Here is a 26,462-nt window from a genome sequence, read left to right on the forward strand (position 1 = left end):
CTCCCAAGCCTCTACCACACTAAACACACCCCTAAACAGGCCTGGGAGAGAATCATCCAAATTACACCTCAAATACTCACCTGCAAACAAGAAATACAGACACGTAAAACCCGAGGGACACAGGCTTATTACAGGAATGCCGCAGCCCCATGCCTATACCTCCAATAAGCTGGTCAAAGGTCAGCTCCAATATCAGGGAGGAGCTCTGGGAATGACTCACCCCCTAACCCAGCAGTGTACCCTAAACAGGTGCCGGCATGTCTCAGAACCACCATCTGACATAGAGAAGTCAAGTTCTCTGAACCTAGGGGCCCCCACCCAGTGGGCCACTCCCAGACTGACTATCCACCTTCCCTACACACCTCTCTGGCACATTCCCATCTTCCCCCCTCTCCCAGAAGAAAGCATCTACAAAAAGGGGGAACACCGAATCCATCTGCTTTCAGGAAACCCACACACATGGTGCAGCAGAGGTGTGGCTTCTGGGCTGGCCCAGGGCAGCCCCTGCCCTGTTCTCTGTACCCAGGTGTCCTTGCCAGCTCTCCACCTCACCCGAACCAACTGTCTCCCACCTGGCTCCCACGGCCCAGATGCGTGGCTGACTCCATCTGAGGAATCCTTGGAATCCCTTGGAATCCTTTTTGTGTCCCTTTCTACTCCCTTAATACCATGTATTGAGATGGTCGTGATGCGTTTGTCTAGTGTCTGCCTCCGCCCCCTGAGCTCTAGGAGGGAGTGACCACATCTGGGTCTACATCACCATTCTAATCTACTGCTCCGAGCCCACAGCCCACCTTAGAAGGGTCCGAACACAATGCTACATGAGTAAGGGGCTAGTTCAGTGGGGAAGAGGCAAGGGTCCTGAGCACTAGAGCCTCACCTTGGTCAGTTTCATTGATAACCACTCTGGGGAACAAAGGGCATGGGGCTGCAGCTCTACATTTCCCCAGTACCCTCCTTTTACCAGCTGTCCCCAGACTCCCCACCACCCCCCCACCCCACCCCACTCTCTCCCCTCACCTCCCCATGGCTTCCTTGGCCCGAGCTGCCCAGACAGGCAGTAAGGGCATTTCCCACCCCACCGGCCACTCACCCCAGTCTTCCTCTTCTGTTTCTCAGGCCTCACTTCATCCTCAATGATGAGCTCGATGCCGGCCTCAGAGCGCAGCACCTCCTTCAAGTCCTCCTCCAGGTGCGGGGTCTGGGGCTGGGGGCGGGACAGGGCAGCCCATGTGAGGTTCCACACCCAGGCTCTAGGATACAGCACCCAGACGCGCCTTAGCTATCCTAGGCAATGCAAGGAGGCCTGGGGCCAGGATACTGGCCTCACACTCATTTGTGACCATTAACTGTCCTGCCTTGGACAAGTAGACATTAACCTCAACTCACTGAGGACCGTCATGAGCCAGAAGTGCACCTACACATCACCAATGTGACCCTCACAAAACTCAGTGCAACAGCTGTCATCTTCCACAAGGTAGAAATGGGAAGTTCAGAGATCAAGTGCCTGGCCCAAGATCACATAGCTATGAAATTAGAACCTGGACATGCTCGAGCCCAAACTCCTTTACCCCTTTGTTCCACACTAACGGGGATTCTTGGTTCCATTTCCCTTTCTTGGGCCTATGGGCTTCCAGACGACCACTCTGGCCTCAGGCGGCAGCGAACAGAAAAAGAGAGCAGCAAGTGTAGGGGATGGCAACCCTGAGAAGTCATTCTAAAAGCCCCTACGTGCTCTAATTTTGGTTGCCAAGGTCAGATGTGACTTATCAAGCCTGTCTAGAGAGCAGGCCGATGTCTCAGGGTCTGGAAACTGTATCCCCACCTGAACTAGAGAGGGCAGTGCTAACTAGTGCTTCACTGGGCCCATTAACTTCATCAGCTCCATCCCAGAGCCGAAGAGACCACAGCACGAGAATCCCACACAATGGGGGTCGGGGGCACACCACAGACCCTGTTCACAGGCCAAATGCTTTTCTACAACCTTTCTCTCACCTTCAATTCATTTCTAGAACACCTGCCTGTTTCAGAAAGCCCATGGTGCCAGTTTTCTGTTTTCACCAGGGAAAGCATGAGCATCCCACTGGGAGGAGTGGGTAGAAGGGCAGTTTGTCCACGGCCAGGAAGGCGCCTCACCGGCCCCTTGTGCCTGCCCACAAGTGGCTCGCACATGTTTTATAAAGAACCGGCAGTTAGTCAAAGGCTTCAGTGTGAGGGGCAATTAGCCCCAGCACTCAAGCCCGTCCTCCATTCCAGCCCCTGCCCATCTTCTCCCCAGCACCGATAATGCACTGGGAGTACCGAGTTATTCGTGTGTTTGATGTTGCCCCCACCCCCGATACCGAGATTCACCAGGGTGCGACTGTGTCTCCAGCACCAGCCAGTGCCCACTCAGCACACTGCAGGTGCTTGGATAATATCTGATGAATTGGTAAGTAGCTCAGCCTCAGATCCCCCATTTATAACATCAGGGTATTTGCAACCTCTGAGAGGTTGGCAGAGTCTAATGAGATCTCAGAGGGGAAGAGCTCTGTGAGCCGTACATGGCTACATGGACCCAAGCAACCCCACAGTGCATACCCGCCTGGCTGCACCACATACCAGGGGCTTTAGTGGTCCATACTTCTCCAGGGCATTCTTGAATGGGGTTGGCGTGTGAGGAGTGTTGTCCATGGAGTACTTCTGATCTGGGGTTACAAACCTGCCAGGGCCAGAGAAGGAGGCTTAGCGACCGGGTGGGGGACAGACACCAGCCACACCGCCACAGGCTGCCCATGACAACCACCATCCCTCCACCTGACCTTTGGCCTTGGCAGCAGGGAGCAAGCCCCAGGCACATGGTCTCTTCCCATGGCACCTTTCCACCCAAGGGTCTTCATCAGGCGCTTAGAGGAAGCGCCAGCCTCAGAAACAGGAAAGAACAGGACATAGTCTAAGAGGGCCCTGGAGCCCCAGCCGGGCAGAAGAATGGTTGAGACTGTTGCTCCAACATTAGCCGATAAATGAGGACTTTTTTTTTTTTTAATTTTTTTAATGTTTGTTTATTTTTGAGACAGAGACAGAGCATGAATGAGGGAGGGTCAGAGAGAGAGGGAGACACACAATCCAAAGCAGGCTCCAGGCTCTGAGCTGTCAGCACAGAGCCCGACACAGGGCTCGAACTCACAGACCGTGAGATCACGACCTGAGCTGAAGTCGGACGCTTAACCTACTGAGCCACCCAGGCGCCCCCCCTTTTTTTTTTAATTTTTTTAATGTTTATTTATTTTTGAGACAGAGAGAGACAGAGCATGAATGAAGGAGGGTCAGAGAGAGAGGGAGTGAAGACTTTTCATAAACAAGGCAAGCCTGTAGCCATACTGCATGCAGGCCCAGTGAGAGAAGGTCAGGGGAGCGAGGCAATAATCCAGGAAGACCAAGTCCCTTCACCAACCCCTCTCCAGAGAGTACGTGCCCCATGGAGAGCATGTGGCAGCAGCATTATTAAAGGAAGACATGTGATGCGAGATGGTGAAGCCAACGCACATGCTTAGCGTACCCTCTTCCCAAGTCCCCTCAAAATGATCACAGTGGGGACACAAATGGGGAGGGAAAGTTTTAGCAGACAGAAACCTGGGAAGGGTCTGGTCCACAAGCAGAGATACTAAAAAACTTCTATCAGCCCTGACCCTGGCAGCATGCAATATCTGCCAATGAAGGAGAAGCCTACTGGGGAGGGCCCAGAAGAGATCCCTCACAGGCCCACACCAAGCTGCAGGCACGGGCCCACCAGCTGGCCAACTTTAGCTTTCCACCTGCATGAGGCTGTGTGACCCCAGTCAGCTAGAGGTACTGCCACAGTGGACTCCCAGGCCTTACTGGGGCCATCAGAGGATGGGAGAAATATCAAGGTAGTCAGGAACTCAGGAGCAGAGGCCAACATGGACACCATTACTGGAGCTGCTGCTCTGGCCACCTCCCCCAGCCTGCCAGCCATTCCACAGGGAGATAAAAGGCTGGAACAAGGGTAAAGCAATCTTTACTTCCTGCCTAAGGGTGGGGGTTAGATAGGGATCCACTCAATCTCTTCCCAAGTCCTTGTTATCTCCCACACAGGACACACAGACACCCTGCCCACCCCGTAAAGATGAGGAAAGACAGTAAGTGACAGTCAAATGTAAACATCTCACAGTTCAAACTGCAGTTCAAAGGGATGACTCCAAGTCTCTGTGGGACATGGAGCTTTTGCCCATGAGAGGTCAGGGGAGTGAGGCTATAATCCAGAAAGACCAAGTCTCTTCCCCAAGCCCTCTCCAGAGAGTGCGTGCCCCATGTTGCATATTTTTGCAACAAATATGAGAAAACTCTAGAACCTCTCCAATTCACAGTATCAGCAAGAAGTAGTAATACATGCATGTTAGAACACCAAGGAAGACCGACTTGAAAAGACAGAGGATTACTTGAGATGAAAATAATTCCACTCTGTGAGCCAGAGGCCTCAGCAGGTGGGAGACTGCAGGAGCAAACTGGTGAATCAGAAGACAGTCCCACCATGCTCCCTCAGAATTCTGGATGGCTTAGGACAATGAACAGGAACGTGAGGGTAGACAGAGACACGGCAAACAACCAAAAAGACTGTGTAGGAAGGAGGCCCTGAAGTGGAAGGAAAGGGGCAGACCACCAGAGAAACAATTAAAAAAGAAAGAAAGAAAAAAAAAGCACATTTTCTTAGCTCAAAGTTTGAGTCCTGAGTTTGAAAATCAGGGTGGGGGGAAGAGGGGGCGATTTATAAAGAGACAGCACACCTACATGCCTGGCACATTTCAGGAATAAACTACACACACACACACACACACACACAAACACACACACACATACACACACCCCACACACACACACAAAACTAAAAGCAAACCAAAGCTCTACAGGGATCCAGGGAGAAAGAAAAGATTTGCTACAAAGGAGTAACAGCAGGTTGGGTGTCAGATTTCTCCGCAACATAAAAACAAAGCAGAGCCTGCGGTATGGGGTCACAGCTCTTCTCCCTCAAGACTTCTAGATCCAGCTCCTGTGGTGGAAAAACAGTACACAGACAGCCCAGACATCAGATGGCACAGACCTCATACCCTCCCTGCTCACAGCCTCCTCTCTGGGAAGAACTCAAAAAAAGCACTAACCCAGAAAATAACCAAATTTTAAGAGTGGGGAAGGTTTGTGCTTTATGAACCAGTAAGATCTGCTCAACACAGCCCAGCCCCACTAACACACAGACCTGGTGACCCCCGACTTCTCACCCACCATTCTCTACACCAGATTCGCTCCAAACCTACTGGCCTTATCTTTGTTCTTTAAAACACAAAAAGCCTGTTTCTGTCTGGGAGCCTTTGCATTTGCAGTTCAACCTACCTGGAATTCCTCTCTCAAAATTCTGCATGGCTCCCCCTCCCTACAGGGCCATCCCTGATGTCCTTCTAAGTTAGAAACCCCTCTCCGTTACTCTGTGCTCCCCAGGCCTGTATAACCCCGCTCACGGTTTCTATCACCATTGGAAATACCACATACTGAGCATGTTTCATTTATTTGTTAAAGAGCTGTCCTTTCATAACTTCTATGGGGGGAAAAATGGGAAAGGTGGGATAAAAAAAAATCAGTGGGCAGGGAAACTAGTCAAATTTGGAATGAAGTCCAAACAACCATTGCCTATTACACCACCTTGCAGATGTCAAAAATAACTTCTGAAAGAGACAAGAGGAAAACCAAAACAGTCTTTTGTGATAAGAATCTGGATTTAGGGGCGCCTGGGTGGCGCAGTCGGTTAAGCGTCCGACTTCAGCCAGGTCACGATCTCGCGGTCCGTGAGTTCGAGCCCCGCGTCGGGCTCTGGGCTGATGGCTCGGAGCCTGGAGCCTGTTTCCGATTCTGTGTCTCCCTCTCTCTCTGCCCCTCCCCCATTCATGCTCTGTCTCTCTCTGTCCCAAAAATAAATAAACGTTGAAAAAAAAAAAAAAAAAAAAAGGAATCTGGATTTAAAGATGAAGTAGCAGGTCTCCACTTGTGGCCCAAATAGGACATTGGGGCCAGATTTACTCTCCTGCCTGAAACAACAGAGCAACAACACACTGTGGATGACACAATAGGCTTCAAGACCCCAGGCACCAAATGACCGAGGACAGGGACACGAGAGACGGGAGACAGATGAGGACAGTTCCTGGGCAAAGCTCAGGGAGGGGAGCACAGGGGAACCCGGCAGGACCCTGAGTCGAAGAGATGTGCACAACACAGCATCACTGGAGAGGAGAGGGCTGCACGGACATCTGCAGATGGGCCGCCCTGAATATTCCGCAGGGTGCTAATCAGTGTACACATCTGAGGAGACCACCTGAGAGCAGGCAGAATGATGCAAAAATATCAGAGGGAGGGGCACCTGGGTGGTTCAGTTGGTTAAGTGTCCGACTCTTGATTTTGGCTCAAGTCATGTTCCCAGGGTTGTGGGATTGAGCCCCACGTTGGGCTCAGCACTGGGCATGGAGCCTGCTTGGGATTTCTCTCTGCCCTTCTCCAGCTCACACTCTTGCAAGCTCTCTCAAAAACACAAACAAATAAACAAACAAACAAACAATAAAACAGTACAGGCCAGATGACAGGAGAACATCTTTAAAACTCAAAGGAAAAAATAATAAATAAAAACAAAACTCACAAGAAAAACCTGTCAGCCTAGGGTTCTGTACCCAGCAAAACTACCTTTCAAACATTAAGGCAACTTTTCAGACACACGAACTTTGCAGATTCACCAAACTGCAACGTTAAGAGATGACTTTCAGAGAGAAGAACATTATTCCCAGATGGAAATACGGATTTATAGAGGAATGAATAGTAGTGGAAATGCTTCTTCATGTGGAGGAAAACAGAAAAGCAAGAGCAGCAGCAGCAGACTAGGAACCAGATGAAAAGAAAAAGGAGAAAGAGAATTATCAGTGCCTTTTGTGGCACCAGCATATCCACTTAAAGGCTTAGATTTTTTAAATTTTGGCTTGAACAGAGAAGCACTCTGCATCCAACATGTCAGTTAAACTCGGTCAACTGCTAAGACCAATTTCTGACCAGAGGATTCATAAATCTTTCCTGACATTGTGTATCATTACAAGGGCTAAAATTTCTGAGCTGATTCCTGAATTATACAGCTTCCTAAGGAGATAATTAGGCAATGCTTCTCTTGCAGCAAAGGTAATAAGCAGAAGCACATAGCAACTGTCTCTACCTGGAATTCAGAGTCAGGATGACACAGGAAGTACACTTATATGAAAACACCTCCATAAAAGCACACGGTTAAGCAACCTGTATAGGTGAAACACTGAGCTTTCTAGGCTCACAGCCTGACCTCCTCCTGACTGGGCACCATGGAGAGATGGAGAACCAGGCACTTCTGTCCTTCACATAAGGCTACTCAAGCACAGTGGATTTGCACGGAAAAGTCACACTAGATTAGAAGACTTTTTTCATGGCTATCTGGATGCTAGTCTGGAGATTAGAAAACCATCAAATTAAAAAACAAAAATGAGGAAGAACAAAGATGAAGCACCAGGCTATCCTGACAAAAACGAAGAGGCATGGTAGCCAGAAGGAGGCTGCCTTCTTGAAACAGTCTCAGGAGTTTCTCTAAAGGTGGTCCTGATCCTGGCTTGGGAGGGAGGGGCCAGCAGGAGTGGGCAGGTACAGCACTCACGCAGCGTGCTTCTGGTGCAGGGGCGTCTTATCCCGGTGCAGGGGAGTGGTGACTACCACCTTCTGGCTGCACACCGGGGTGGACGTCAGTGAGGGGCTCTCCAGCTCCAGTGTGTCCTGTTTGTTCCAGAAGTTCAGAAACTGCCAGAGAAGAGGATGGAAACAAGACAAAGTGACAACCTGCAGGGAGGGAGTGAGACCCTGACCCCCACCCCCTGTTCTCTGACGGAGTGTTCCTCCTGACCTGGGAGCACTCCCCCATCAGGCAACAGAGAATAAACACCAAGATAGCTTGACAGGACCCACCAGCTAGGATTGCACAGACCCCTGGGATTGTCACTGCCCCCAGCCTTTGCTTTCGTGATGCTGGGGGAGGTCCCTCCCCCTGCCTGTGCTCACAGCACTGATGACCGTGCAGTCAGGACCAAGAAAGCTGACACAGCAGCTCCTTTTCAGAAGTAAGACTAGCTCTTACACGACCTGTGGACAGGGGATGGTGACAATGGTTGTGGTGATGGGAGCACCTCCTCACACCAGGGCTAAGCATTCATACCAAGAATTTCTTATAGTTTTAGCCATCTTCTGTGACGTAGTGATATCATGACACCCCATTTTACAAATAAGAAGGCTGAGCCTTACAGAGGTAAAGGTTCTTGCACGGAGTGCTAGAGACAGGACTCAAACCAGATCTGAGCCAAGTCTGCGGCACTACCCTCCCCCCCTCTGCCCTGAAGGTGCCCCTGGAAACCCAGGGCCATGTGCAGGGTCCCCATCACCCTGGGCTGTTTGTTGGGCAGCTCAGGGCTCACCGTCTTCCTTCTCTCATCAGCTGCCCTTACTTGAGGCCTGCTATGAGCTGAACAGTGTATTGTTGCCCCAAATTCCTATGTTGAAGCTCTGACCCACAGGACCTCAGAATGTGACTACATTTGGAGACAGAGCATTCAAAGACATGATTAAGGGAAAACAAGGTCATAGGGAAGGCCTTCATCCAACATAACTGGTGCCCTTGTAAGATTCTATGAGAAGGAGGTAAAAGATTATAAGAGAAAACAGATCAGGACGCAGACACAGACACAGACACAGACACAAAGGGAGACCATGTGAAGACACAGGGAAGAGACAGCCATCTACACCCAGAAAGGCCTCCAAAAAAACTGAAATGGCCCACGCTTAATCTCGGCCTCCAGAACTACGAGAAGATGAATTTCTGTTTAAGCCCCCTGATCTGTGGTACTTTGTTAGGAAACCCATAGTGATGAACACAGGGCCTCTTGCAGAAAGATACCACTACTCACCCCCAACACTGGCCTGGCCTCGAGCCTTGAACAAATCATTAAGTAGCCTCCTAAAATGTGCCACATCTAGGCCTAGCTCTCTCCCATGTCCTCAGGGACCAGACACAGTGAGATCCAAAGCCTCCGCCTACCCTCTTCCAGTCTAGAGACATGGGACCTCCACAGTCTACCTCTCGCCAGCTCTTCCAGTCCACCCTCCCAGATCCCCACCACCCTCTCAGCCCCCAGGACAGTGCATCCCCCTCAATGACACCTAAGGCTCTCCAAAGCCCCCATCCATCCCCAGCCTCCCCATCCCTCCTGGCTCTGGACTTCACACCACAGACTCTGCTCCCTCATCTCCATGTCTTTGTTCAAGCTGACAAAAACCCTGCCCAAACATCTCTCTCAGAAGCTCTAAATGCCTTCCAGATCTGTAGGGGAGACAGGATCCCTCCTCAGCTCTCCCCAACAGTACTTTCATTACTGAGTCCCGGGAAGCAGCACCCAGGACACAATAAGCTCTCAATGACCACAGCACTTCCCACACCCCATTCTATTCAAGTAATTACAAAGCTGCTCTCAATATTCACCATCCTCGTCAAGGGCAGGGCTATGCCACACTCACATTTGCACCCCAGGGCTGGCAAATCTGCTATGAGCAAGTGCACAATAAAGAGATTCTTTGAGCAAATACGGACTCCATTCCCTTCTTTGCTCAGTTACCACCTGCTGGCCAAGCAATCCCTCCTCCTCATAGCAAACCCTCCAGGATGACCCCTTCCCCCCAGACTAAATGCCCTCACAAACCTATAAGCCTTCTCCTTCACACCAAATGTCACATTTATTTGCATCTTTCCTGCTAAATGGTCTTCCCACCAGAGCACAAGCTTCATGAGGGCAGGGCCAGGCCTGTTTTTGCTCACTCTACACCCCCAGCACCTAGCACGGGACCTTGCACACAGCAGGTGCTCAGTGAAGACGTGCTGAATGACGTCTGCCTGCGTGCCAGGCCCTGTACTGGAACTGGGAGTCTGCACACCGAACCCAGTGAGCAGTCAGGGTGGGGGTCCACACACCTGGGAGGGCGAGAAGGGCAGGGTCTTGACAGGTGTGCTCTTGGGGGTGAGGCTGTTACAGGAGTCCACGAAGGACAGGCTGGCGCTGTTCTCCGTGACAGGGGACAGGGCGACGCGCCGCTTCTTCTGCCGCTTGAGCACCGAAGGCGGTGTGCCGATGCCCAAGCCCCCCACTTCAGTGCTGGGGGAAATGGGGATCAGCTCGCCCCGGCTGCTCCGGCTCAGGTCTGAGATGGTGTGGCCGTCCAGACGATATTCGGTCACACTAGGCACCGGGGCGGCCGGCTGGCGGGGCGGCAGTGCCTGTTGCTGCTGATGCTGCGTTGGCTGTGGCTGCACTGGACTGTTGCTGATGCTGCCCTCTGCAGACGGCTCCTCGGGCAGGTCAAATTTACTCAGGTCACACCAAGCATCAGGGTCCTGCCCAGAGAGGGGGGTTAGGAATAACTGCAATACTCTGCTTTCCCAATGGATTCCTCTACGTCTGTATATCTCTACTTGCAAACATACCTGAAGTCATATTGTGCACATGGCTGCTTGCTGTTATTTTTTTTTCTTTCTTCTTCTTTTTTTTTTTAACGTTATTTATTTTTGAGAGAGAGAGTCAGAGCACAAACACAGCAAAGAAAGACATAAAGTGAAGACATAAACACATAAAGTAAAGCAGGTTCCAGGCTCTGAGCTGTCAGCAGAGCCTGATGTGGGGTTCAAACCCACAAACCACGAGATCATGACCTGAGCCGAAATCGGATGCTTAACTGACTGAGCCACCCAGGAACCCCTGTTATTTTTAAAAAGCAATGCACGGGCACCTCGGTTGCTCAGTTGGTTAAAGCTCTTGATTTCAGCTCGGGTTATGATCTCACAGTTCGTGAGATCAAGCCCCACTCACAGGCTCTGCACTGACAGCGCAGATCCTGCTTGGGATTCTCTCTCTCCCTCTCCCTGCCCTTGCCCTGCTCACACACTCTCTCTCCCTCAAAATAAACATTTAAAAAAAAATGCTTAATAAAATATGCCTAGTAAAAGAATCAAAGTTTAAAAAAAATGAACAATTTTAAAAAATCAATACATGAGGTATACAAAAAGCACAAAAAAAGAAAACTCAGATACCCATCAAGAAGTCTAGGAAATAAAACCAAATCACTGAAGCCCCAGGCCCACCTCCCTTGTTCACATCCTCTGCCTGAACTATTTACCATCCTCACGCATTTCTTTATCATTTCACCACTTACACAGCTCCCTAAATGACAGCTAGGTTTCTGCATATTTTTAGCCTTAGGATAAATCACTTCTGTATCCTGCATTTTTTCCATTTAAAATTACAGTAATAATAATACTTATTATCTACGAGTTAGATGTTTACTATTAATAAATATCAGTTATGTAAAATATTTTCAACTTTTACAAGTTTTTATGACTGTAAAATATGCCATCATATGAATATATCAGTTACTTAATTCCCCCGTCTTCTGTTGGACATTTTCCCCCTATTTTTTTTTTTAAATGTCTACTTATTTTGAGAGAAAGATAGAGAGCAAGTGGGGGAGAGGTACAGAGACAGAGGGAGACAGAGAATCCCAAGCAGGTTCCGCATTGTCAGTCTGGAGCCCGATGCAGGGCTTGAACTCACGAAGTGTGAGATCATGACCTGAGCCAAAACCAAAAGTCAGAGGCTTAACTGACCGAGCCACCCAGGTGCCCCAATTTTTTAAAAATTAAAACTAACACCTTCAGGAACATCTTGGATACAGATCTTCTCCTGCATTTTTGGTGACTTCCTTGATAGAGACTCCTACAAGTGAAGTCTTGGTCCCGAGGCTGTGTGACTGGGTTTAAGGGTCTTGACCTGCACAGCTACATTCCTGGAGAATGTGCTCCGCTGTGCTCCATGCACCTGTCCATCACGGCTGCCTCCTTGGCCACTTCACCTAAATTGTCTCTAATCCCACAACAATCTTGCCAGGCAAGCATTACCTTCCTCCCTTCCAAGCCAGAGAGTTGTGCAACCTGCTGAAGTCACTAAGTTTCTGGAAGCATTCTGAGAGTCATACCCAGGTCTTTCTTCCTTTTCCCAGTAAAGTACAACCCAGCCACAGGGCTGTTGGGAGACCGAAGCTTCCACTTTGGTCCCTGGAGGTCTGGCCCTGAGTAGACCCAGGCCTCTGTGGTGACTGCTGGTCCTTGGGACTCTCAGGACCCTGGGCAGTTATTCCTAAGGGTGGAAGCCAGCTCAGGGCCAGCAGTGACTTCAGGCCCACACTCCCAGCAGCAAACCCCAACCTTGAGGAGGCCCCAGACTGATGGTGTCTAATGGACCAGAAGCATATTCCACAAGGACTGCCTGCAGGAACAGTCAGCAAGCAGTGTTTCCACAAATGCTATAACAGAGCATGTATGTTAGGTAGCAAGTAACGAGCCTGGCACATAGCAGACACTCAAATGTTAGCTACCAGTTACTAATGAAGCATTTGGCCTGGCATACTGTGGGTGCTCAGTAAAACTGAGCTCCCCTCTCAAGTGGAAGAGGATGCAGAACAGTCTGAGGATGAAGGCAGGGAACACTGTGAAATGCCAACAGTGCCAGGCATGGAGTGGGTCCAACTCTCATCTTCTAATTCTCCCCTTAGGGCCTGAATCAGGGACTACATATGGCAGCCTCAGAGCTATTTATTGAACATATTGATGAACACATCAGACCTGCTTCTCATACCACTCTGAAATTTCTTGGAGTAGAGGGGACACCACAGCTGGACCCTGCAGCTAGGTCCAGTCCCAGCCACTGGAGACAAGAGGTGGTCAAGACAGTGAAGACCACCATGCTTACTCGCTGTGTGACTGTACAGATACTACTTGACCTCTCTGAGCCTCAGCCTCATCTACAAAACACAGAAAAAGGACATACCTTACAGGATGCTGTGTGGATTATACATTAAAGTCAGAGCCTGGCATTTGGTACATATTCCATAAAGAGCATCATTATTCTTAGCAAGGATGGGAAAGCCCAAGTGGGAAGCTGAATGGGGGGTGCCTCGCACTGAACGCTGCTCCTGGTTGCCAGGCCTCTCACCCATCACCTCCTGAAACCCGCTCTACACAGCAGGCCTGGCTGACACAGCTAGGAGCTAGGATGTCACATCAAGAGGTTCAGCCCCCGCCAAGTAACTCCCTCCCAAGAGGTACGATCCACAGCCAGTGTGGCCTGAGTTACCAGAAACCCCTTGGCACTCCAGCCCCAGCCCCATACATGGTGCCTCAAGCACTGTGCTCTCCTGTGCTGGGTTATGGACCTCAAACGCCCACCCCTTTTCATCCTGGAGGTCTCAGTGCAGTGCCACCTCCACCGGGGAGCCCTCCCACCCCACCTGCACCATATATAGCATGAGTCAGGAGCTCCCTGAAGGCAGGGACTGCACAGCAACTATCTGTGTCCCCAAGCTCTGGCTCCCAGCCAGGCACTCAGCATCAACTCAGGAAATGTTGGCAGGATGATGGAGTGAACAAAAAGAAGGATGCCTGCCCACGACAGAAGCACTCCCAGCTGGCGGGTGCTCTAGGCCCACTGTGAAGTGCTGTGACCAACATTACCGACTCGATCAAGTCCAGGGCTTCCGAGAAGCTGGACCCCACAGCAGGGATGAGGAGGTTTGCGGCCTCCACCACCCACTTGTAGGGCAGGCTGGTTTCTGGCAAGGAGCCCTCCTGGTCTTCACGCTTGGGGAAGTCCTCCAAGGGCTCTGGTGTTCGCACTCCATCCAGGTCCGCAGGCACAGCTCCCTGCTCCTTAGAAGTGGTGGCTACCGTGGCCTCCTCCTCACTGCTTTCCTCTTCCTTCATGGCAGGAAGCGCTGGGGGCCAGTTGGTCACAAGACTTCCCTGTTGGACACAAGGGCACACTGTTCGTGGACTTCTGGTTATGAGATATACACCATGTAGCATTCCACCTAAAATCGCACAACTCGGGGCACCTGGCTGGCTCAGTCGGTAGAGTGTGGGACTCTTGATCTTGGGGTCGAGTTTGAGCCCCTCATTGGGTGTAGAGGTTACTTATGAAAAAAAAGTTTTTAACAACATTTTTAAAAAAACATACAATCTGAATCTAACAAGGAAACTCAGAGGAATCTAAATTGAGACATAGCCTACAAAATTACATCATACACTTCAAAGGTATCAACATCACGAAAGGTCAAGAAAGGCTGATGAACTATTCCAGATAAAAGTAGACAAAACAGGGGCGCCTGGATGGCTCAGTCGGTTAAGCGTCCGACTTCAGCTCAGGTCACGATCTCGCAGTCCGTGAGTTCGAGCCCCGCGTCAGGCTCTGGGCTGATGGCTCAGAGCCTGGAGCCTGCTTCGGATTCTGTGTCTCCCTCTCTCTCTGCCCCTCCCCCGTTCATGCTCTGTCTCTGTCTCAAAAATAAATAAATGTTAAAAAAAAAAAAATTAAAAAAAAAAAGTAGACAAAACATTTACGACAACTAATTAAAGTCTCATCTTGGACTGGATTATGGACAGGAAAATGGAATATAGACTGTAGATCAGTTAATATCCTGACTCAGTGTTAAAATCCCCCAACTAAATAGAAGCCTACTGTGAGTATGTAAGCAAATGCCCTTATTCTAAGATTCACTATATTAAGGGATAAAGGGGCAAATGCATGTAAGATTCAGTATATTAGGGGATAGAGAGGCAAATGCATGTAATGGGTTCTCAAATGGCTCAGATAACAAAGCAGTATGTGTATACAGAAAGATAAAACAAGTCTGGCAAATGCTAAAAACTACTTGAATCTAGGGGCGCCTGGCTGGATCAATCAGTGGAGCATGTGACTCTTGACCTCGCAGTTGTAAGTTTGAGCCCCACGTTGGGTCTAGAGATTACTTAAAAAAAAAAAAAATTTTTTTTCTTAAAAAAATAAAACTACAACTAATGAATCTAGTAAAGAGTATTATGGGAGTTCCTTGTACTATTCTTGTAACTTTTCTGTATGCTTAATATTACTTTGAAATAAATGTTTGGAAAATGGGTGTATACTAATTTTGTGACCAAAAAAAGAAAAGAAATAGAGGAAAATCATTTGTGGCAATAGCTTTCCTGGAAGAACCTTGGAACTAAGGCTGACACGTTAACCTAACAGATCACAGTGTAGCCTTGAAAACAGCACATGTGATTAACAAGGCCTTCTAGAGGGCAAGGAGTGGGATCCTGTGTCAATAGGAGGGGCACAATGGCGTCAGGGAGAGGACATGGGCTCTGGATTCAACCAGAGCTTGGACATTTTTGCTAGCTGACCATGGGCAAGCTGTGTGACCTGTCTGCGATTCAGTTTTCTTGCCTGTAAAATGAAGACACTAAGGTTTACCATGCAGGGACATTACAAAGATCAGCAATGATGTGAAAAGCACCCAACCTAAACAGTGGCTATTATCACTATTGGTGTCAAGTGAACAGGATGGAAATGGTTTGGGATACAAGCAAAGGAAGAAAAGGAGATAATTTGATTGGGGCGTCTGGGTGGCTCAGTTGGTTAAGCATCTGACTCCTGATTCTGTTCAGGTCATGATCTCACATTTTGGAACATTGAGCCCCACGTTGGGCTCCACGCTGACAGCACAGAACCTGCTTGAAATTCTCTCCCCCTCCTTCTCTGCCCCTCCCCACTCACAAGCGCAGTGTGCTCTTTCTCAAAATAAACTTAAAAAAAAAAAAAAAAGCAGATTTGATTAAAAACTTATACCTGCTACAATTGGAGAAAGAGGAGGAAGGCCATAAACACCATTTAAAGGTTTGAATGTGGGCATCCCACTTCAGAAAATAGCCACATTGAAAATGGCTTGGCAATTACACATAGAATGCAGAAAACACTTAACATATGACCCAGCAATCCCAATCCTAGATATTTACCCAAGAGAAATAAAAATTTATGTTCACACAAAATCCTGTATTCAGATGTTCATAACAGCTTTATTTATAAACACTAGCCAGAAACAATGTCCCTCAGCTGGTAAATAAAGAGTAGATGGTACCTGCATATGACAGATTATCACTCAGCAATAAAAAGGAACAAATCACTGACAAATGCAGTCACAGAAGAGTACAGACTGTACGATTCCATTTATATGACATCCTTACTAAGATAAAACTACATCGAGACAGAAAACAGGTAAGTAGTTGCCAAGGGCTGGGGACTTGGGAATTTTAGGGGGTGATGAAATGCCCTTCACCTTCACTGTAGTGTTGGTTACATTTGTCAAAACTCAACAGAACTGTCACTAAAAGGGTGAATTTTACTGTCTATAAACTACCCTTTTATAAAGTGAAGGGATGAGGAAGCTCCAAGTTTCCCAAACCGGAAAAACGGAGCTACTACATGATGAAAGGGTAATATTCTTTTTTTTTTTTTTTTAACGTTTATTTACTATTGAGAGACAAAGAAAGACAGAGCATGAGCATGAGGGGCAGAGAGAGGGCGAGACACAGAACCCGAAGCAGGCTCCAGGCTCTGAGCTGTAAGCACAGAGCCCGATGCGGGGCTCGAACACACAAACTATGAGATTATGACCTGAGCCGAAGTCGGATGCTTAACCGACTGAGCCACCCAGGCGCCCCGTAATATTCTTCATATAGAAATAAAAGTTTGTGAATGATTAAAAAGACAAAAAAAGAAGGGAAAAGCAAATCATTAAAGAAAAACGGTCAACTTCACCAGTAGTAAAATCAAAACCAAATACTCCACTGTTGCTCATAAAACTGGCAAAGATAGTCTTATAGAATCACAGCCACTGGTGACACAGTGTGGGAAAACAGGCAATGCCATGTTCTGCTGACAGGAAAAATGGTGCCACCACTTGAATGGCAATTTGGTGATGCCTATGAAAATCTCAAATGTCCGTACCACTTGACCCAGTCATGCCACATCTGTAAAATTAACCCATATAAATAGGTAAATGTACAAAGAACTTGAACACTGATGTTCGTTGCAGCATATTAACAAATGGTGACACATGTTCATCAATAGGTTATAAGAGGTGACAGAGTCAAGAATGGTATAGAGATCTGTATATACACAATGATGTGGAAAGATTTAAGAAGAAACCTGTAAGGCAGTAAGATAGAACATAATCTCATTTTAACCTTATTGCCCTTAGTAAAAAATGTTGGCAAACACATTAAACAATATATTGGTTCCTTGTGGCAGCTGAGATTAGCAGGCTCACCTTCCATAATACTGAATTCTATAAAGTTTGTAACTCTTTACAATGATCATGCATTGCTTTCAAAGGACAAGAACGAGAATTATCACTGCAAGCACTGACTAGTGAGTGGGGAGAACAGGACATAGTCCCATACACACATTAATAGGCAAACCTTTTCTGGCAGATAATCTAGCAAAATATATTAGAAGTTTTTCAAGAATGTGTCTCGGGGCGCCTGGGTGGCGCAGTCGGTTAAGCGTCCGACTTCAGCCAGGTCACGATCTCGTGGTCTGTGAGTTCGAGCCCCGCGTCGGGCTCTGGGCTGATGGCTCAGAGCCTGGAGCCTGTTTCCGATTCTGTGTCTCCCTCTCTCTCTCTGCCCCTCCCCTGTTCATGCTCTGTCTCTCTCTGTCCCAAAAATAAATAAACGTTGAAAAAAAAAAATTAAAAAAAAAAAAAAAAAAAGAATGTGTCTCAACCCATCTCTAGGAATTTCTAAAATAATTGAGCACATGAGCAGTGATTTTAGCTACAAAGATGGTCATTAAAGTTTTGTTTCTAATTTTAAAAATTAGATATAACCATAATTAAATAAATAGCACAACAGAACCATGAAAATGATGGAGATGACCTCCGGTACTCAGGGTCATGATCTGGGCTCATTCTGGCCCAGCATGACCAGTGCTCCACACACAAGACACAAAGTGCCAGGGGCAAAAACCTAGCCAATAAACAGACTTTCAACCAAGTAGGATTTTCAGAGACTGAGGAAGGTCTGTTCACTTCCCCTACCCTGAAAGGCAGCCTGGTGTGTGCTGATGCCTGTTTTCTCTTTGTGGGAACATATGCCTCTCCAATAAGAAGCAAAAGGCTTGAAAACATATTACTTAGTTTGTGAATATTACTTAGATACACCAGAAAGTGTGAGTAACCTCCTCCGGTTAGGGGTGTGTGAGGAGTCGAGACTGGAAGTTGATTTACTTTTCATTCTGTATCTTTCCCTACTGTTACTCCATATGAGCATTTGTACCAGGAAATTAAGCGATATTCTCTCTCTCAAGTTGAAAAATCAAGAGACAGAAGCAAAAACATTATGTAATGCTCCAGTAGGGCATTGTAGAACTGGAGCGGTACACAGTTCTACCTAACGGGAAGGAAAAGGGAAGGGGGAGTGGGAAAGAAGGAAGGAAGGAAGGAAGGAAGGAAGGAAGGAAGGAAGGAAGGAAGGAAGAAAAGAAAGAAAAGAAAAGAAAAGAAAAGAAAAGAAAAGAAAAGAAAAGAAAAGATTATTCACGGGGCACCTGGGTGGCTCAGTGGGTTAAGTGTACGACTCTTGATTTCGATTCAGGTCACAATCTCACAGTTGTGAGATCAAGCCCATGTTAGGACCTGAGTCAGGCCTTACACTGAGCATGGCACCTGCTTAAAATTCTCTCTCCCTCTCCCTCTGGCCCTCCACCACTCATGCTCTCCTCTCTAAAAAAAAGGATTATTCACTCGTTCACCATCACAGAAGAAACTAGAACAGAGTACAGAGCGTTACCTACCACGTACTCAGCATTGTCGAATCTCCATTCTTTGACACATTTGTTTCAAAATTTTTTAAGTTTATTTTTTTTGTGTATGTAATCTCTAAATGTGTATAATCTCTATATACAAGTGGGGCTTGAACTCACAGCCTTGAGATCAAGAGTCACATGTTCTTCAGAGTGAGTCAGTCAGGTGCCCCAAATCTTTATTTTTCAAGAATAAATCATTAGAGGGGCACTTGGGTAGCTCAGCTGGTTAAGTGTCCAACTTCGGCTCAGGTCATGATCTCATGGTTTTTGAGTTCAAGCCCCGCCATCAGGCTCTGTGCTGACAGCTCAGAGCCTGGAGCCTGCTTCAGATTTTTTGTCTCCCTCCTTCTCTGACCCTCCCCCAACCTCACAGACACGCACTTTCTCTCTCAAAAATATAAACATTTTTTAAAAATAATAAATAAATCATTAGAGGGACACCTGGGTGGCTCAGTCAGTTAAGCATCTGACTCTTGATTTTGGTTCAGGTCATGATCTCATGGTTTGTGAGTTCGAGCCCCAAATGGGGCTCTGCATGGACAGTGCAGGGCCTGCTTGGGATTCTCTGTCTCTCTCTCTCAAAAATAAATAAATACACATTTTTAAAAGGGGAGAAAACAAATAAATAAAAGGGAAAAAAAGAATAAATCATTAGAGACATAGCTTAAAAACATCAATAAAGTTTGCTCCAGAATGCAGTTTAGGATGTAAACATCTGCACACTGGTTACATTTCTACAACTGCATATGTAATATATTTGTGCACTTACAGCATAGAGCCTGCTTGGGATTTTTTGTCTCCCTTGCTCTCTGTCCCTCCTCCAATCACTCTCCCTCAAAAATAAATAAATAAACTTAAAAAAATTAGGAAAGATGGGAGTGTAAGCTGGTGCAGCCACTCTGGAAAACAGTATGGAGGTTCCTCAAAAAGCTAAAAATAGAACTACCTTACGACCCAGCAATTGCACTAGTAGGCATTTATCCACAGGATACAGGTGTGCTGTTTCGAAGGGACACATGCACCCCCATGTTTATAGCAGCACTATCAACAATAGCCAAAGTATGGAAAGAGCCCAAATGTCCATCGATGGATGAGTGGATAAAGATGATGTAGTGTATATATAAAAGTGATGTAGTGTATATATAAAGATGATGTATATATATATATATACACACACACACATATATACACATATATACACACATATATATATACGTATACACACACACACACACACACACACACACTGGAGTACTACTTGGCAATTAAAATGAATGAAATATTGCCATTCGCAACTATGTGGATAGAACTGGAGGGTATTATGCTAAGTGAAATTAGAGAAAGGCAAAAATCATATGACTTCACTCATATGAGGACTTTAAGAGACAAAACAGAGGAACATAAGGGAAAGGAAACAAAAATAATATAAAAACAGGGAGGGGGACAAAACAGAAGAGACTCATAAATATGGAAAACAAACTGAGGGTTGCTGGAGGGGTTGTGGCGGGGGGTGGGGGCTAAATGGGTCAGGGGCACTAAGGAATCTACTCCTGAAATCATTGTTGCACTATATGGTAACTCATTTGGATGTAAATTTTAAAAAATAAAAAATAAAATTAAAAAAAAATATATTAGGAAAGAGAAAGTAAAACTTAAAAAAAAGAACTGCACGGGGTTGCCTGGTTGGCTCAGTCGGTTAAGCGTCTGACTTGGGCTCAGGTCATGATCTCATGGTTTGTGGGTTCGAGCCCCACATCAGTCTCCACACGGGTGGTGTGAGGTCTGCTTGGGAGTCTCTCTCTCTGCTCCTTCCTCACTTTCATGCTCTAATAAATAAATAAACTTAAAAATAAAAAATAAAATAAAAAAAGAACTGTACACTAAACACAGATTTCACTGTATGAGAATTATACCTCAATAAATCTGATTTTTTAAATTGCAAACATGCTTTTAGTATGAAAAATCTGGAAAGGGCACAGGTAGGAAGGAAGCTGCTGGGGAGGACAGAAGGAGGTTTAGGATCTCTTCAACCCAATCCTCCATTTCATATGTCAGCTTGTTCTGTCATAATTCACCTGCGTACAAATAGGTGTCAGGTATGCACAGAATTATGGGACAAGGGAAGGCCTTGATGAGAGGCGTAGCCCACATGAGATCCCGTGGTAGGAGCTAATGGACAGCTGTGGCTAAGTAAGATGGAAAGGAAAGAAGAGGCATTAAATGAGATGGTCTTGGAGGAATATGCCACCTGACAAACCCAGAGCCAAGCCCTGCGGCTGAGTGGCCTCAGGCCGCTGTCTCACCTGGTCTTCCACGGGGCAGGCACTCTGGCAGCCGTCCTTGTCCTCAAGCTCCAGCAGCAAGTACACAGGGGGCTTGCAGTCTTTGGACTCACTCAGGAAGCCACCTGTGTCCACCTTCCTTTTGATGGTGGAGTTCCAGTGATTCTTCACAGCATTGTCTGTCCTGCAGGGGCCAACAGGGGGCCTTTGAACTCTGCAGGCCATGTGCCACCAGGCATGTCACTAACCTGAGTTCCCACTTCGGTAAACAAGCGTTCAGCCTGATGACTCTGAGGTCTCTTAGCTCTAAGATAAAATTACACGTGTTTCTAGCCCTCAACAATTTACAGATTTCCACTAACCTCAACAAAATAAGCAAAGGTTTTATTGGGCCTATGGGAAAATCACACCACTGAAATATTTCTGAAGCTCTCATTCCGTTCTCTGTGCACCTTGCACCTGTAGAAACTAGAAACAAACCCCTGGTTGCTGACCTCCGCTTTGAGGCTCACAGTGACCTTGAATACAAGCCCTGGTTCACCTCCCAGACTACAAAGTGGCCACAGAGGGCAGAGCTAAATGACACAGAGGGTCTAACACGGGTCATCTGAATTTCAGCTACTTTCTCTGGAGAATCAGGAGACTACTTCACACTCCACCACTTACTGAAGACTACACGAGGACACACATACATAATAGTAGAAAGCACAGAGCAGCACAATGCTACAGAAGCACAGAGTAATACAGGAGTATACGGAGCCACCCAGGTGGCTCAGTCGGTTAAGTGTCCAACTTTGGCTCAGGTCATGATCTCACAGTTCGTAGGTTCTAGCCCTATATCGGGCTCTGTGCTGACAGCTCAGAGCCTAGAGCTGCTTCAGAGTCTGTGTCTCCCTCTCTCTCTCTGCCCCTCCCCCACTTACACTCTGTCCCTCTCTCAGAAATATACAAACATGAAAAAAAAAAAAGGGCAGTATGGAAGTATGGGAATTACAGTGACAAAAGGGCAGATTGGTATAGAAAGAATAGCAGAGCAGTAGAAAAGTGCATGTGGCACGGAAATCTAGAACAGTACAGCAGACAAAGTGTAATAAAGCATGTGGTAGTTTAGAAGTATGGAGTAGCACAGGACTATGGTAGCATCCAGCAGAAAAGCAGGAAGCAGCACATGGCAGCAGAGTAGTAGAGCACAGGGCAGTACAGCAGTAGATAAGTATAAAATAGTATCGCAGGAGAGAAGCCCACAGCAGTACAGCTGCAGCAGTGCATGGCAGTAGATCAGTACAGAAGCACAGAATACAACAGCACTACAGAAGCGCACACGGCGGTGGCGCCATGCAGAGGTACTGGGTGATACAGCACCACGGAAGCCCCCTGCAGTGCAGCCGCAGTACAGAAGCACGGACTAGAGCAGCACCACAGAAGCCCCCAGCAGTGCAGTGCTAAGCAGCACGAGGCGGCTCAGCAGTACAGCACATCATAACCAGAATTACAGAAATGCAGGCACATAGTAGGCACTTCCTTCCTCAGAGGTCCAAGCAGAGTGCTCTTCTAACTGTGAACAGTTAGCTCTTCCCCTGAATTGTGCACAGACACGAACAGCCGGACTGAACAACCAGTCAAAGAGGGGGGCCTGGGGGGTCTGGGTGGCTCAGTCAGTTGAGCGTCCGACTTTGGCTCAGGTCATGATCTCACGGTCCATGAGTTCGAGCCCCGCATTGGACTCTGTGCTGACAGCTCAGAGCCTGGAACCTGCTTCAGATTCCGTGTCTCCCTCTTTCTCTGCCCCTCCCACACTCATGTTCTGTCTCTCTCTGTCAAAAATAAATAAACATCAAAAAAAACCAACACTTTTTTTTTAAAAAAAGAGGAGGGTCTGTATCTCCAAACACTCCCAACTGAGGCTGTCAGGACAGAGCACTGACCACACAGGGGTGTGGGCGCTAAGGGGAGGTCGCTGGGGAAACGAACACAGTCTGGAAAGAGAGAAACCTTCTCTGAGAAAATAACATCCCCCACCAGGGACTGAAGGAGAAGACTGTGTTGGCTATACAAGGGGCACACGCTGAGTGTGTTCCAGGACGACATAGGACCACAAGGAGCTCCTCAGAAGGAGCTTGCCATGGCTGCAGGGCTGAGAGGAGGGCAGAGCGGCTACAGCCCAACAGGTAAGGCAGGGTGACAGTGCATCAAGGCCAGGCTGGTGGCATGAGCCAGGACAAGCAGGCCACACTGGGAAAGAGACCGGGTCTTCAACCCAAGTGTTAGAAGCATCAGAAGAGTAACACACTGGGTTTGAATTTTGAAACTAGACCATTCCAGACTTCAGGGGAAATACACCATCTGGCATTTTATCTTCTCTCCTTCCCAGGACCACAATACCATAACAGACAAAGGATTAAGAACTGAATATGGGGGAAATGCACAAGGACACAGAGACCAGGATAGAACACAGCTGCAAATAAGAGATTTTTCTGTTTCCAGAAGATGGAAAGCAGTTAGGGGATCAATAAGCAACTTAGGAGACTGGGAGTTGACCCTGGAGGAAGATTCTGGCAAGAATGGAGCCAAGTCTTCCCAATGCTTCCCCAGAAACCCAAGAGCCTCTTGAAGGGATCAGGTCCAGCAAGGAATAGAAAACTGAGCAGTGATTCTGACGTCTAGGTCCTGGTCCTGACCACACAGGCAGGAAGAGAGAGGTTTATTCTCTAGAAAAAAGACCTCAAAACCCTGGCAGAGGGCAGGGATGGTGCACAGAGCTCCAACAGGGACCAAATGAGAAATGTGTACACAGAATGGGAGGTCCCCAGGCTCCTTCTCCCTGCCCTATTCCAGAACTGTCTACAGCCAGGCCCGGGCACCCCCCGGCAAGAATCTGAAGAATTCATTCATTTCTGGGAAAAGTGAACAACCACAGAATAATCAGACTGGCTCTTGGTACATCCCCCCAAAAGGCCAGAGGACGCCTTCTCTTCCCAGGAACATCCCTGCCTGCTCTGGCCCCCGGCCCCCAGCTGCTCACCTCCCCGGCAGCATCTTGGCGATCTCGGCCCAGCGGTTGCCCAGCACCTTGTGGGCCTCACAGATGATGCGGTCCTCCTCCTCAGTCCAGCAGGACTTCTTCACCTCAGGGTTGAGGTGGTTGTGCCAGCGCTCACGGCACTGCTTCCCCAGCCGGCCCTTTAGGTGCTTGGCGATCAGCGTCCACTGCTTTGTGCCGTACTTCTTGACCAGCTCGATGACCTTGGAAAAGTCCCCTGTGAAGTCAGGGAGACATGGCCCTCCCTCACGCCCACCACAGCACCTTCCCTCCATGTGAGCCTCACCTTACCATGGCCCTGAGAGGGGCCAGTCAGACACCCCGGCCGACCCCCAGGACAGACTCATCATCCCTTGATCCTCTGGTGAAGGCCCACTGTGTGCAAGGCACTGTCCCGATAGTTACCTTTTGGTCCTCCTCTTTGGTCCATGGCCCCTTGACCAGGTCTGGATTCAAGACCCTCAGCCACCGGTACTGGCATTGCTGGTCAGTGCGGTTCTGGGAAGAGAACAGGAACCTGTGAGGGTTCCTAGGACAGCAGCCTTGGACCCTGGCTGAGCACTGGGTTTAAGGGGCCATGCCTACCTCAGACAGGTTCTGTCTTGTTCCCTTCATCCACCATTCACTGCACTCCCCCATGCCACACACAGGGTTTCCCTGTACAAAGTTACCTCCCATCCCCCAACACAAGGAGGCTGCCATCATGAGCCATAATTCCTATAGAAGCTGGTGGTATATGCCAGGGGTTTTGCTTCTGAGAAAGCATTAGTCCCCTAAAGGTTTTAGACCTCATGGAAGTAGGGAAGGCGAGGACTGGGATAGAAAGGGTCTGCTGACTTGGTCCGTGAGCTGCCAAGTAACTCAGGAAATAAGCCACACAGTAGCTCCTGCCACATCCCCTGCCTATGACACCTGCAGTCTTAGGGGTGGGGATATGGGGGACCCGCATCCCCAGGAGGTTCTAGCTGTTTGCGGGGGGAGATGCTCGCCAGGAAGCCTGACGCAAGTATCACTTCCCTTCAGTTTCAGTCTCACTGTTGAGACTTTGCACTTCTTGAATGAAGAAATGCAAATGTGCCACTGGTCACATACTGCAGACCACAGAGAGCCTAAAGACCATCGGGCCTGCAAAGGGTGCTGTGTGGAGATGCTTATGACGGGCTCTCAAATTCTGGCTTGGGAAGAAAGGGTCTAGAAAGCTTGTTTTATTTTATAGGGGGAGCAGGGGTAGCTTGGTAAGAAATACCCTCTTCTCCTTGACAGAAAGTCTGTCCCAGGCACACTGTCTGGTCACCCAGAACCCCTATCTCTGACGGAGGGGGCCACCGAGGGGCTGCACTCACAGGAAAGTGGCTGGCCAGGAACTTCCAGTCTTGTTGTCCGAACTGCCTTACCAGGGTCCTCAGCTGCTCATCCTGCCAACGCCAGAAAGAGAAGGCTCAGCTTGTACACGTGCAGAAAGCAGCCATTCATGATGGAGGCAGCCCAAAGGCCAGTCATGTAGGGAGTGCCAACGCTGTGCCAGGTATACAGACACAGCAACAGGCAGCAACAGAGCTGCCTGACCTTGTGGGAATTACAGTCCAGAGGGAGCTAATCAAAGGCTCTCACAAACAAAAGTAAAGCCACCCTGTGGCTGGCTCGGGGCCAATGGACAGGTACAGGGTGACTGCCTTTTGAGGGAGACCAAGGGACAGGCTCAAAGGAAGTCTAATGCAGATAGGATGCAGGAAGCAAGTGAGAGGGGCATGCAAAATGATTCTGGGGGGCACAACAGGGGCCGGACCCACACGAGATCGATTTGAGCCTCTGTGTCACACAAAGCCACTGATGTATTTGAGCAGTCTGATGTGCTTATTATGAAGTTTACCTCGGCAGCTTCAGGGAAAGGGGTTGTAAGAGGGCAGAATGGAGGAAGGGAGGCCATTAGAGGCCCCCAGGCCAGAGATGACAGCAATGCAGCACTAGAGATGGGGAATCTTGGGCAGAACCACAGGTAGTTAGAAGGCAGACAGTAGATGTTAAAATAGTTTCCTGAAAATACACTACTGACTCTCCCAACATGAAATCTCAGGATCATGATGATGCATGAGAAAAGCCAGATATAAGAGAGTACACACCGCATGATTCTATGCATATGACATTTTGGAAAATGTCAACTAATCTAAAGGTAGTCAGTGGTTGTCTGAGATCAGAGGGGAGCAAGGAATGTTTAGAAGTTAATGGAAATGTCCTATAATGTGATGGTGCAGGCAGTTTCACAGTAATACATCTGTTGAAATTCACTGAATTGTACCTTAAATGGTTGCAGTTCAGTATGGAAAGTAT

At 48.0% G+C, this 26,462-nt stretch overlaps 1 protein-coding gene across 2 annotated transcripts in view; it reads right to left on the reverse strand.

Annotated features, from left to right (window-relative positions):
* MYBL2 (MYB proto-oncogene like 2) overlaps positions 1-26,462 on the reverse strand; it is a 36,852-nt gene that overhangs the window by 3,142 nt on the left and 7,248 nt on the right. For both annotated transcript variants that reach the window (XM_040447008.1, XM_040447007.1), the window contains exons 3-11: positions 25,478-25,549; positions 24,540-24,632; positions 24,117-24,337; positions 21,116-21,278; positions 13,646-13,933; positions 10,058-10,477; positions 7,703-7,842; positions 2,602-2,701; positions 1,094-1,207 (exon numbers count right to left, since the gene is read on the reverse strand). In XM_040447008.1, coding sequence (XP_040302942.1) covers positions 1,094-1,207; positions 2,602-2,701; positions 7,703-7,842; positions 10,058-10,477; positions 13,646-13,933; positions 21,116-21,278; positions 24,117-24,337; positions 24,540-24,632; positions 25,478-25,549 — 1,611 coding nt within the window. The remainder of the gene's footprint in view (positions 1-1,093; positions 1,208-2,601; positions 2,702-7,702; positions 7,843-10,057; positions 10,478-13,645; positions 13,934-21,115; positions 21,279-24,116; positions 24,338-24,539; positions 24,633-25,477; positions 25,550-26,462) is intronic.

Source organism: Herpailurus yagouaroundi, unplaced genomic scaffold (genome assembly GCF_014898765.1).
Source record: "Herpailurus yagouaroundi ecotype Mexico unplaced genomic scaffold, PumYag 196, whole genome shotgun sequence".
Classification (NCBI taxonomy): domain Eukaryota; kingdom Metazoa; phylum Chordata; class Mammalia; order Carnivora; family Felidae; genus Herpailurus; species Herpailurus yagouaroundi.